The 13,825-nt window shown below is 38.0% G+C and overlaps 1 protein-coding gene across 2 annotated transcripts in view; it reads right to left on the minus strand.

Moving 5' to 3' along the window:
• ADPRM (ADP-ribose/CDP-alcohol diphosphatase, manganese-dependent) overlaps positions 1–13,825 on the minus strand; it is a 16,037-nt gene continuing 2,212 nt past the window's right edge. The window contains exons 2-5 of one of the 2 annotated variants that reach the window (XM_004685081.2): positions 7,363–7,989; positions 6,495–6,611; positions 5,234–5,321; positions 1–384 (exon numbers count right to left, since the gene is read on the minus strand). In XM_004685081.2, the coding sequence (XP_004685138.2) occupies positions 300–384; positions 5,234–5,321; positions 6,495–6,611; positions 7,363–7,963 (891 nt within the window). In that variant the 5' untranslated portion in view covers positions 7,964–7,989 and the 3' untranslated portion in view covers positions 1–299. Of the gene's footprint in view, positions 385–4,003; positions 5,322–6,494; positions 6,612–7,362; positions 7,990–13,825 lie in introns of those variants that run through there. The other variant, XM_012726607.1, reaches the window with a different exon arrangement.

Genomic DNA, 13,825 nt, shown 5'->3' on the forward strand with positions numbered 1-13,825 from the left:
CTGTGCCACCAGCAAGGGCCTAAAAACTGTTTTTTCTTAAAAAAAAGTTGTCTCAACCTTGATCCCAACTTTATCCAACTATGCACAAGTTATTTACAAACACAAGCTACCTTTTAACCATTTTTCTATTTTTGCATAAAATCACAGGGCAGAATAATCAAGTAGTAATTAGTTGTTGTTATTGGCCTTGTTGGAGTCCTCCATACAGGATCAGAGCCAACCGTCGATGTCCAGTACACACAGGCTTCAGGAGCAACGTAGGTCTCAACAGACTTAGTCTGGAGTTTCCTTCCTCAAGGTTACCAGAAGTTTTTATTTTTCTGGGTTGTCCAGGCCTGCGAGTGGAGGCAAGTTTCCTCACCTTCTTTGGAGGTCTCTGGAACCCTAAAACAAAGCAGCAGGTTCTTGGTTCAGTTCTATTTGAAGTTCCTGGAGAATGCCAAGCAAAGCCACTGAAACACATCTCCAATTTCTCTAGTTTAAGCGGACAAAGTTCCCTACTGGAGTTATGCAAAAATAGACTCATTAGTAGTAAATATTACTAACCTGTAAATAATTTTTTCAGAAGCAATTTCTGCAAATGCCAAACCATCGAATATAGTATTTCAGGGCAACAATCATAATTTACAGAAAATATGGTATCGAAAGGTTTTTATGCACTTTTCAAAAAATCAGTGTTAACACTTATGTTCATGCCATGTTTTACCTTTTTCCCAAGTGACAATGCTTCCTTTCCAGTATATATTTTTTTAAACTAGCTAAACCAAAAAGGCCAAAATGATCTAAATGCCTTTCCTAGGAGGAAAGGGAGAAGTGTTGTGGAGTGTCTCTGGAGTTCTACTGAGGTCCCACAAAATTCCCTTTGATGACCCAAATGACAGACTACCAAATTTTCCTTCAAAACCTAAGGCTTTGGAAATAGGAAGAAAAGGTTTTATTAACTACAAATGGTTTTTTACTAATTATCCTTGAGAGAAAGCTATGTAAGTGACCTGTCATTATTGTAGATGACCTCTATGAGTAACAGAAAAACAAACTTACAGATTTTAAAACGAATTACCCAGTATGATCAAGACTTAGGAGTATATCTAATTGTTGATAAGACTTAGTTATGTTGATAGTATCAGATTTTTAGTTAACAAAACCTGAGTATAAGAGTAACAAGATTACAGTACTGATAATACACTACTGAGATATGCACATGGAAATTTTAAATACTTTTCAACCTTTAACACTTGTTATAAAACTTTAGCTTTTACAGTACAGAGCAGACTAAACCTGAAAGTTAATTTTTCTTACAGTAAGGAGCAAAAGATAGATATGAGTGCTAAGTAATTTTAGACATATTTTGTGAGGACAAATAAAAATTTATTAAAGAGATAAGCAGATTTACTTTCCTGGAACAGTACTTGGTTAGTAAGCCAGGTTAATTACTTTTTTTGGTAAATACCATGAGTCTTTTTTTTTTCTCAACACATTTAAACACAAAGATCAATACATATAGAACTTTAAGGCATTCATGCTTTTTGAATCATTAGATTTTGAACTAGTTTGTTTGTAATCTTAGATTGCGATCTTTAAACTTGTTTTGTCTGAATTTATATAGGTGCCAGCTCATAATTGACCCTCCAGAGGTAAAACAAGATCTCTTGACTTGTATTAAAACTTTGGCCATGTGTACCAATCTATAAAAGATAGTTATTTTACCAATATTTGTGAAGACACTGAGAAACCTGTTACTGGCTTCATTTTAGTCATTTAGCAACATTTCTAGATGACACACACCTTTAACAACTTAAGTTTTAAATAACTTAGGTTTTAGTTTGTTACTCCTGATGTTTTGATATACTGGAGTTTTTCAATGAGATACAAGTTAAAATATTTTACATAGAATCAGGATCCAGTTTTAACCATTACAGAAGACCTAGAACCAAAGACAACAGTTTTCAAGATAACTAAGATGAGCAGAGAAAACCTAGGAATGCTTTAAATTTTTGTTTCCCCAAACCAGACAAGGAACCAGTTTCCCTGAAAAAAAAGACCATTTAACTTACAAACCATGGGGACCAAGAGAGGCAATAGAATAAGATTTTGTCTGTTAACCAGTATAGCACCCTATGTAAGATGTTGCCTGTTAGTAAGGCCAAAGTAATTTAAACAGACCTTAAAAGTAGAAGACACAGCAAAATTAGCAATTTTCACTATGGGATAGATCAGGAGACTATATCAAGATGGGGGAAAAGGAGCCAGTTCCCGTGGCTGGGTGGTGGACATACCAATGATCTCAGCTGCTAGCTGAGAAGAATGGGGAGTCCCATACCTGTCAGCCAGGGCGGTTATGCCTTTTGGGTTAATATGAAGGACTTCAGCTAGAATTATGAAAGTGAGTCAGAGAGAGCCCAGAGTAGTCTGAGAGAATGGAGAGACCAGACCTCATCCCAGAAGAGTACCTGAAGGAATGGGGGCAGCCCTGGGCATGGGTGCTCCTATTTGGTGAGCATCCGTATCTTTGAGGAATTTCTCTGGGCCTGGGAGTATCCAGGCCACTACCTGCTATCTGTCCCTGCCATTCTCTCTTCTGGGTGGAAAGACTATGACAGACTTTTTGTCTAGAAAGTTTTTTTTCCTCAAGAAAGATAGCTTGCATTTGGTCCACATATGGTTGAGCTCAATCCCAGTTAACAAAGAATCCCTATGGCATCTAAAAAGATAATTTAAAGTGTAGGACCAGAATCCTAGTTCTGAATTTGTCTTAAGCAGGTAAAACAAGAACGTTTCATATTGAACCTCGAGTTAAAGGCTTGGGTCCACTTAAATAAGTAGAAGAAATCTAGTCCCCATAACAAGAGAATATTGGGAATATTTGCTCCCAGTGGGGAAGCTCTGCCTGAGCAAGAAAAGGCTGTACGGGTTGCTGGCTACTTACAGTTCACAGTTGCAGTTGATCACGATGACAGGCAACAGTGAAAGGTGCAGTCCCAGTTAGGGAAGAGCAGTGATAAGAGGTTGTAGAAAGCAGGTCCAGGTCTCAATTTTAATCTTAAAAGGTGGCAAGCCACAGGGTGGGACATGTGGAATGCTTAATACAAGTTCCTGTGTTGCTGCACCCTTTGTCTTCCGGCTGACAGGACTAGGACTACTAACCCGGGGTGCACACCAGCTTATCCTGTCATGGGAGTCTTCTAGAAAGTGGCAGCTAGCCCTAGTGGCCTCTTACATGGCTGACCCATGGCCACTTTTTTTTTTTTTTTGCGGCGTGAATGAGACCTGGTTGAAATTAAAGCTCAGGAGCCAGCTATTTTCCACAGGTAGAAATGGAATGGCAGCTCGACTGAGAGAGATCAGCAAGGTAGTGCAGCAAAGAGAGAGGAATAAGGCATTTACCCAGTCGGGCCTAGGGCAACTGGAAGGCCGTTTCTGCACATTTTAGGATTTGCCAAAGAGCAGCCTTGGCCAGAACCCCTCAGTCCGTGCAGGTCAGCCAGGCAGTCGCCGAACACCAACTCCTCTCAGAGAAAGAGCATAAGAACTACAAACTGGAGAAATCTTACCAAGGCCATGGAGATACTACGTTGGTGGGGACCAAGTGATGCCTTCCCTTGTAATTCCTTCCTCTATCGGTTAGGGTCACACACATAAATGAAACAAAAATGACCAGACAGACAACATGGAGGCAAACAGAATTCTCAAATAGGTGCCCACAACCGGTGTGGATATTTTCAGGTCGACCCACCAGAACCTGAAAACCTTTCCTAGGGCAATCCCAGCATCCCAGGGTCCTGCCCATCTTGGGGTCTTCCTGTCACATCCAACTGATCCAACCGAGACATAAACCCAGGCGCCACCTGAACCAGTGGCCTGCCCTCTTACCTCCACCTGCCTGCTGCTGTCCACCACGGACCCCAAAGGGAAGAGAGGCCAACCCTGTTTGAGGCTGAGCCCCGACCTTCCTGGCCAACGCACCAAATGTTGGAGCTGCTAGAAGAAAGCAGTCAGGCAACGTGGACACAGATTCAAGATTTAATTTGGGCTTCAGAATACCGGCCAGTCGAGACCAACACCCTCTAGAGGGTGGCCCGAGCAGTTACAGAAACCAGTTTTTATACACTACAGGCAAGGAAACGAAACTTAGTTGTTACAGAGATAACATTCTTGCAGTGGGCCCTAGGATCATATGATCTGATCATAAGATCCATATCCTGGCCCTTTGAAGACAGTAATCAATTTAATTAATTTTACAAGCTTTCTTCCTCTAACAGCAAAGTTATTTGGGGAATTTCCTATCTCAGCAAGCAGGATACAGAATCAGAAAAGGCAGTTAGCACAAAATGGCGTTAGCTTGGTTCAATACAGGTCCAACAGTGTTTAGCATGTCCTCACAGATCAGGTGAGCAGACATAGCGGTTCTGGCTGGAACCCTAAGAGGATTCTCTGACTCCTCTACAGGATCTTCCTACTTAAACCCTCACAAAGAAGGTGTGATGAGAACATTCACCTGTGTGATGGGAACCCCATTCATTCACCTGTAAAATAACTTATGTTTCTTGTTTACAAAATAGAAATATATACCTATAAAGTACAAACTTGATATTCTGAGCAAAATAATGTTCACAAAGTTCATTCACACATTAAGGTAAACAGAGAAAGTTCACCTGAGTTTATTGTATTTCTTTCTTATTGTGAATTTGAAGTACATAGTTAACATATGAATAGATTCTGCTTGTGAAAAGTAAAAAATATTCATATAAGGCTTCATAAAATCTGCTTCTCCATCCTCAGTCTTCCCTGGTTTATTTATGCCACTTGCATTCATTTTGTTCCTAATTTTCAGCATTGGATGTATTATTCAAAAATGACAGAATATCTTATAAGCTAATGCACAGTGAAGCCATGAATATATTTTCTTATTCAAATAGAATAAATAATGAGACTGAGGATTTAGTGGGGAGAAGGGAACAAAAACAAACCTAAGTCATTCTTTTTCCATAAAGGTAAACAAAAGAAATCACATTAAAAATGGAAAGTGTTCTCTTTCTTGTAATTCATAATTCTGTCGGGAACTCTGCCTTTTCCTTTCAACATCATTTTGTCGGGATACACATAAACTGTGCCAAAAGCCTGACTGTCCGGAGCTGTTTCAATAACCCCTTCTAGGTTGACGTGGTGCACACCAAAAGGATCCTCACAGTAGCCACCATCATGAGTGTGACCAGCAAAGAAACACACCACGCACTTGTGAGCCCAAATGACTGCCAGGGCATCATTAAAATTCCAGGCCAGGCAAACAGTGTCAGAAGCTTCTGGGTAAATGGGAAGATGGCCTGTATGAAAAAGAAAGAAGAAATAGAAGCTCATTAAGAAATATCAATTATCCCCAAACAAATGGCTAAAAACTAGTGTTCAGGGGAAAGAAAAAAAAAAAAAGAGTGTATTGTGACTTTGTTATCCAAATGCACTGAAACCAGAAAGAATCCACATGCCTGAGAAACTAGATAATACAGTCATGTCTGTGGAGCAAAAAAAAGGAGAGTAAGGCAAGGGAAAGGCCCACTGGAGAGAGAAACCCTGAAATTTCTCCAAAATGTGAAAATACCAACTTGGTGAAGGGCTTCCTGTTCAGAGGCTCTGCAATGGAGGCCAGAAATCAGGCCTGTGCTGTCCTGGAATTGCACTGAGTTCCTTAAATATGAGCATCATTTATGCCAAAGATGTACTCCCAAAAGCACAGTTGGGGGATGGGCCATGGTTATATGTCGTTTACATAAAACTCAGTGCTACGGAATGGATTTACCACTTTAAACACTTCCATGGGATCACTGTAGCAATAGTCATTTTACAGATAAAAATAACTGGTCAAAGCAGGGAATATTTATACTAGGTCTCAGAGATATGTGGAAGCAGATCCAGAAGAATCTTGAATTCCTGATGCCATATCACATAGCAGACCACAGTTTCACTCTGAAGTGCAAGTACAATAGTTCTGACAGGAATAAGGCCTGGAATGAATTTCTCACTTAAATATTACTACATGAACCATCCCATTTAAATTCTACTTTGAAACCTGAAAGGTTAACTTATAGGATCTAACATTTATCAAGATAAATTTGTCATTTTACAATACTTTCCTAACTCAACTTTTAATAATAATCTTATACTCAAGCTTGTTTATCAATAAAAAAATTTTCATCATTATTTTTAGGTGAACAACATATACACACACACACACACACACACATATATATATATATCTATATCTATATCTATATATATATATAAAACACCTAGTGCTAGTATCCGCTTCTAAAATTTTATGATTTACAAAAACAGGACAGCAAAATAACTTAGATCACTAATGCTATACAAAAATAAAACTAACCAAAAAATTGAAACTCATTCTATAGAAAGAACAGCATGATATATTTTTAGTATTCTTTTAGATTTAATTATTGTCATCCTCTAAAATGCAGTAACAACCAAATCATATAAATACTTACTGACAATCACCACCTTTTCTTGGTTTGTGTCAGAGAATGTAAGAATTGCATTCAACCAGTTCAATTGCTCTTGGCTAAATCCACCATTGAACTGGACAAACTGGGGCTCAGAAAGTCCTGCAACGAATTCAGTGAGTTAGACCCATCAAGTGTTGTGTTTTTCCTTGATTTAAAACAGGAAGCCACAAGAATTTAGAGCAACATACAAATCATACTGTATCTAACTCCTAGTCTTAACATTCCTCTACTTACATCACTAGATTCCTTTCACATCAGAAATAAAATAGACCTCTCAATATGTTCACTGAGCAACTAAAATCATCCTGCTCCCACTGGCCCTTTTCTGCACACACTAATGCCCAAATCCTACTCTGCGTAGTCCCTCTGCATCTGTATTCCTTCTGTCTTGAATACTGTCCTTTCCAAGGGCAACATTTAGGTTTTAGCTTAAATGTTTTTTCTCCTTGGAGAAGCTATCACCTACCACCTAAATTAAAACAGTCCCTTGTTCCTGTTCCACACTATTATTCTTTATCTTCTTGGTAACATTAACACTGTGAACATAGTCGTGTTGCCTCAATTATTTGACTTGTTCTCTTCATTCCATCCATAAAAAGTGATTTTGTCAGTACTGCTTACAGCTTCTGGACAGCTAGCCAAGGCCTAGAGAAGGCCTTGGGTATCTGGTACGTAAGTTTTGAATCAACAGCAACCAATCAACCCACTTGCCATGAGGTCTGTGAGAAATCCTGACTCTGAACAACCATGACAGTACACTTTTACCTTAATCGTTCATCTTTCAGCTGAACAAAAGGTAGCTGAAGAATTTAAAGACTATATTAGATTTTCTCTCAAAGGAATAATTCACCTTCAGGACTATTCAATTCCGTATTTGGATTGTGCTCCATTAGTATCTTCAGACACTGCTGGTATTTTGGAGAAGACTTATCCAAGCCCAAGACACTTAAGTCATAAGCATCTAGCAAAATGAACCGGAATTTAGGAAACGGTGTGAAATGGTAAGCATAGTAGTTCTCTGAAGGCACAGTTTCAGGATGATGTACAATGTGGTCTTCTAGAAACTTTGTGTTGAGTTTAGAGTTTGTTAAATAGTTTCTGCTGAAATTATAGAATTCATGATTTCCCCAAGTATGATGGACAGGGACTTTGAGTGTCTGGAATGTGTTCATAACAAGTTCTAGGGACTTTTCTGATGCATTATGCTGTGCATTAAACCCATCAATGATATCTCCAAGCTGAAGTATACAACAGAGCGGGGTGCTATTCTGGTTCCATTCTTCAACTGCACCCTGCAAATGAAGAAGACTATGTCTGTAGTATCTCCGTCTGGTTCTTTGGAAGTTATATCCATCTTCTAAATCAGCATATTGAATATCTGCTATGACGCCAAAGGAGAAAAGAAGTTCTGAATTCTCATTTTGGGTTCCAGGATTGGTCTTGGCCTCCATAACCTCCAAATTGGCTTCTAGATAAACTGAAATAAAAAGACAACTATGTTATAAACATGATAATTTCCTATATGACCTAAAGTAGTAAAATTAATATCAAACTTAAAAAGTTAATTTCCTAGGTAGGTAGCGTGGTATAGAAAAATATGTGGACTTTAGTGTCTGATGTTCTTAGATCAAATTGCTGACATCTTCTAAAAATTTCAGTTTTTACCACAGAAAAATAGATGGCAACCTCTATTTTTCAGAAGAGTAACTATTTACAAAAAGGTATCATCCTATGAACAAATAGATATTCTAAATTTAGTAAACTCAAAATTTTTAAATTTTAAGAAATATGTGCTAATTTAAAACATACATATACACCCATACATGTACTTTCTTTTATAAATTTCAAAATGATTCTATCAAAACTTCAGGTATTTTTTTGGAAGTTGTATGCTACATTCATCCTTTGTACTTAATACTCTAAGATTCCCATTATGGCTATTTTGTGTCAGTCTGAATTACTTCTTATTGTAGTTGGGTAGATTACCTCAAATAAGTTTCTCATATATTGCATCTGGAGCAAGAAGGGAAGGCAGTAAAAATAAGAGGATAACTTTAAACAAATAAACAAAAATCGACCACAAAAACTGTGGTCATTGTGACTATTTTCTCTAAGTAGTAGTAGTGCCTGTCTTTAATAGTTGCATTTGAATTTGAACGAGCTTTTTAAAAACCTACAGTGAAAATAAAAAATACATCTTATCTTCTTACATATGATCTGTTCCCTGCTATTCCTTAGAAGAGTAACAATATATAAAAGGATACTTTATTACATGAATGAATGGCATTAAGTAACCAAGAGCAATTGCTATTTTACTAGATCATTTATGATCTAAATTTATAAATCTTTTATTTTAATTCATTTGGAATTTCTACAATTACCTTTAGGCAACTTGGTCTCTAGTCATTGCTTACTAAACCTATGGATTTCTTTTCAAGCCTATGCAGATATGTGAAATCCCATCAGACATGGAGGTGCCGAGTCCATAAGCAGCAAAAAGGATCAGAATTCAGTTCAACTTATATGAGATTTAGGGCTTCTTTTCATTCTAAAACTGGGGTCACTAATGGCAGACCTTCCATCTGATCCACAGTTATATGCTTCAGCTACTTTCCTTTTTTTCTTAATCTGACTGGATACAATTAGTCCTAAAACAGATAAAACTGCACTAAGGACAGACACAAATCCTGAAAAATAGCTTGTGTTCTTATGTTTCCTTTTCATTTCCTCATTTCTTCCTGTAGTCCTCATCTGAAAATGCCCTAGAGATCAATGCAATCAGTTGATGAGACTGAGTGAGTTGTATAGAAAAGATAATCTGATTTAAAAGGTGAAGAACTCAGATACAATAAGTACAAAATTCATTTAAATCAGCTGAAAGGCTCTAATCTTACTAAGTTTCTACTATTTGAAATTCCAGTATTTAACTACAGACTTAATAAGGGAATCAACCCATGAGTTTCTGTTTGGGAATGCTTTTACCCCCTGCCAAACAAGTTTTTATCTTTAAACTCTGAGCCTTTATAGTGATAACAAGTACTGTGGGTAAAAATGTACTAAAATAGGTCCAAATTAATTTGATCCTGTCTAGTAAAGAGCTATTATTTTTATTGACCCGATATTTATTTTGTGTTTTCTGGAAACTGCATCCCAAAGTCTTTTCAGGTAACTCCCCAATTTCTCATTCTCAGTTCCTATGATTTACCCTTCACTCCCTGACTGGGAAGGAGAGGGTCAGTCACATCCTCTAACACCCCAGTTTCCACTCTGAAGGGTAGGCACATAACCCAAGATTAGTAGTAAGTATCCACCTCGAGACAATTGCTGGAATTACACCCAATACTGGAACTATTTTGACTCTGCTGATAACTCTCTGGGGATGCTAGAGAAATGTTAACTGACAAGAAACACATCTGAGTATGCTATCTGAAAGCTTGTTGACTTCTGGAAAGAAGTCAACAATAGCTCCTCCTAAACTACTCCTGGTCATGTAATTATAGCAGTTCTCCTTTGAACTTAAAGCCAAAGTGAGTTGGCTTTAAGATTCCCGTCACATGATACCAGTGGGGCAGGGACTGACTCTCTTGACTAGTTCAGAGGCTTTAATTTTATGGTTCAGGGAGAGTTTATACAGAACAATCTACATGGACAAAGAGCAAAATCTAAAAGACACCTCAAGGGGGGATTCTTAGAATTAACAAGCATGTTAATGTTGCCTGACTTTTTCAAAATAATCCCCCAAATACATACACACACAAAAGTGAGTTGATGATAGCAATTGTTGAAGGTAATAATGGGCTTATGATGTTTACTTTTTGCTTTTATGAGTTTTTAATGGTCTACTATATCGTTTCAAAAAAGCTCTCTAAAATTCATTGAGAAAATAAAGTCAGCCAGAATTAGGGAACATAGAGAAATAGTTTGCTTTTGAAAAGGAAAATGGCAGGTTCTTAGTAAAAATTTAGTGTTCTGAAAGGTGTACCATTTACTATATGTTAAGACATCTAAGTTTTAATTAAGAGGTATTATGATAAAATGATGGAAGCTATGAAATTTAAGACTGGGAATTGAATTGTAATCCCAGTTTTCCTTAGAGCAAAATAACCTCATAGGGCTGTTGAGAGACGCAACTGAGTTATACTGTTGCACACAGGAAGCTACTTTGTAAATTAAGCACTAGTAAGAGTTTTTTGATTACTTATTTGTCTAGTAAACTGAAACTACGGCAACTTTTATTGAACAGAAAGTAAAACTTTTAACAAAACTTTCTCCAGTAATTTCTACAAGTCACAGTGCAGCCAGCATTTTGTAAAAACCTCCATAAACATCAGTGATTTTTTTTTTTTAAGAAAAAATATCCCGGGATGCTGAAAGGCTAAAATCTGCCACAAGATGATACTAACAAAACTTTTACAATAATCAAGATTGGTAGAAGCATTATAGATGCTTGTAGAAAGTCCTCAAGTATCTATAATGAAGGACGACATCTATAATGTCGTCTATAATGAATGAAGCCTTAACTGTAAAGCATTGTCTTCACACTCTTGTCAAAGGAAAAGCAGGAAGAGAGCAAGGATAATCAATGCTGAAGGGGGCAGCTTTTATGTTAAGGGAACTACTGCAATAGAGAAAAGTTTGAAATCTGTGTTGCAAGTGTCTTAGGAAAGAGGGGGAAGCAAAGTTATTATATGCAGAGCCCAGAGGATTGGTGGCTATGGAAAGAGGAAAGAGGGGTGGAGTACCTTGAAATATTACAGTAAGAGGGAAGTTCGGGCAGGCGTCCAGGCCCGAGAGGAAACAAACAAATAATATCCAGAAGGGTGTACCAAGTTAGGCCTAGTTGTCCCAATCAAACAAGGGCAAAATTTGATCAGTCTTGTTGCTAATTACAGAACTACTATCAAATAATATGATCTCTGCCCTGCTTCTCACAACAAAAGTCTTTAAGTTAACAGCAAAACTTACTTTGTGACCTTGGTGAGTTAATAGCAGTAATAAGTGATAGATCTACCCTAGATAATGTTTTAGGTATCACTTAACAATGAAGATTAAGGGATTCAGGAAATCAAGTTCAGCGGTGTTATTAGCAATTTACCTAAGGTATAGTTAAACCACACCTACTCTCAGAAACTGTTTAGGCAGCTAGTATTTTATTGAAAGGCTTCCTGAACCCCATTCCAACATGTGTTTAGGTAAGGTTTCCATACACCAACAAGCAATTCTCAGGCACCAGCAGGGTCCAAGAATTGAATCTGACACTGTCCATCTGGGTATAGCCTCAGATGCCACAGGTTAACAATTCAGTTTCCTGATACCTCCCTCCTCTTCAGATGCCAATGGCCAACCCATGCCCAAACAGCTATAGGTCGCTTACACTTCAGGTGCTAGTCACACGTTTAGGTCATTTCCTGTGACCAACTGGGTGTAAATCAGATTCCCATTCAATTCCATTAATTTGACAGAGCAACAAATAGAACCCAGGAACTCACCAATTTATTCAGTTTCTTAGAAGCAGATGAATCTGATGAAAAGAAACAGACTTCTGTCCTCTTATGGCTTGGGGGTCAAGCACAATGGTACAGTAAGCGCTCTGGGTCCCCAACTGGAAAGCTCTTTGAAGCCCCTCCTTTGGGTTTTTATGGAGATTTCATTATAGAGGCAAAATTGTTTAACTCATTGGCCCTTAGGCTTCTCTGAGGTGGTGGGACTAAAATTCCAATATTTAATCTCCAGGCAACTTTTGCACAGTCTTCATCCTTGCCTGCTTTCCAAAAGTCACCTTCTTCACCTCACACAAGATACTACCACTCTCAACACCTAGGGAATTTTAAGGGTTTTTGGACCTATAAGCTAAGAACTGTGGAGAAAGGCCATCTACATATGAGAAATACATTTTGGTCATATGAATCAAGATAAAATGTTTTATGTGGAAAACAAACAGGGTCAGAGTTGTCAAGGTGGAAAACTGCTTAAAATTGTGTTCGGATTGTGCCAAAGAATAACTATTTCAGGAACTATTGTTTGAGAACTCTGAAAGGACATCCTGATCACAAAGGATTGTGACCTTTAGCCACAGAACAGACGGAACAGCCAACACTACAGCCAACAACAGTTTAAGCTCAACACTACATAACTAACCACTTACTTCATCTTCCCTTAAAATTTCCCAACTTTTAACACATATTTTAGGTTTCTATTGAAACTATCTACCCCCAATCATAATTCTTTAATCCCAAATAAACATGATTGCCTCTCATGTCAGCCTTTTATTTTTTATGCTAACACTTCTAATATTTTATAAATATAACATTAAGTCATGTAAGATGTCTCTGTCAATACTCATTTTGGCAAATAAAATTTACAGGCCAACTGAAAACAACACTGGATTAAATCTACTTTATATGATGTGTTTGATTAATTAACCTACAACTGAGCAATTTAAAAAAGGAACAATAATTTTATATGCTTATTGTTTCCCTCATTGAGGAAAACAAATATATAGAAGTGTTTTTAAAAAGAATAGCAGGGCCGTCCCTAGTGGCGCAGTGGGTTGGAGTGCTGCACTGGGAAGCTAAGTGGCACTTCAGTGTGAGTTCGATCCCTGTCCTGGAGAGGATCCACATGGCACAGCAGACCTCTCCTGTCTCGCCCACTGCTCCCCTCAGCAGTGTACTAGGTCAGTCAGCGTGTTCTGCTCCCCACTCTGACTCTGGTGAATCCTCTCGCTGCCCCTGCACCTCTGGCCTTTACCCCAGTTCTGTATGCATAAATAAAATCTTAAAAAAAAAAAAGCAAAGCAGATCAGCAGCTTAAGGATAGTACAGTTAATTTGCTTAAAAATAATTTGAAGTGGGCTTCCCTGGTGGTGTAAGGGGTTAAAACTTAGCACTATGAAGCTACCCACAGCCAGCTGCAGCAGGCAGGGAGCAGACCCACTAGACACAACTGACCTCTCCTGAACTGCCTGCTGCTCCCTCAGCAGTGTATCTCTGTACATCTGCCTGTTCTGACCCCCAGTCTCTGGTGAATCCTTTCCCTCTCCGCACCTCTGGCCTATACCCTAATTCTTGTATGCATAAATAAATCTTAAAAAAATAATTTGAAATGCTGAGCAAATATTTACTTTTGGTAGATATTCCTGCTCAACCTGGGAATCAAGAAATACGAGTGATCCAGTATAAATAAATTGAGTCAGAAAATGTTAATGAAAACAAGGGCTTATTTGGGGATTTTATTTGAGAAATACAGATTCCAGAGGCCTTTCAACTGTGTTCTGAAAATGTCCAGCAAGAATAGGGCTTTTTTTTTTTTTT

The sequence above is a fragment of the Condylura cristata genome, unplaced genomic scaffold (assembly GCF_000260355.1).
Source record: "Condylura cristata isolate star-nosed mole 26May11 unplaced genomic scaffold, ConCri1.0 scaffold00017, whole genome shotgun sequence".
Lineage (NCBI taxonomy): Eukaryota > Metazoa > Chordata > Mammalia > Eulipotyphla > Talpidae > Condylura > Condylura cristata.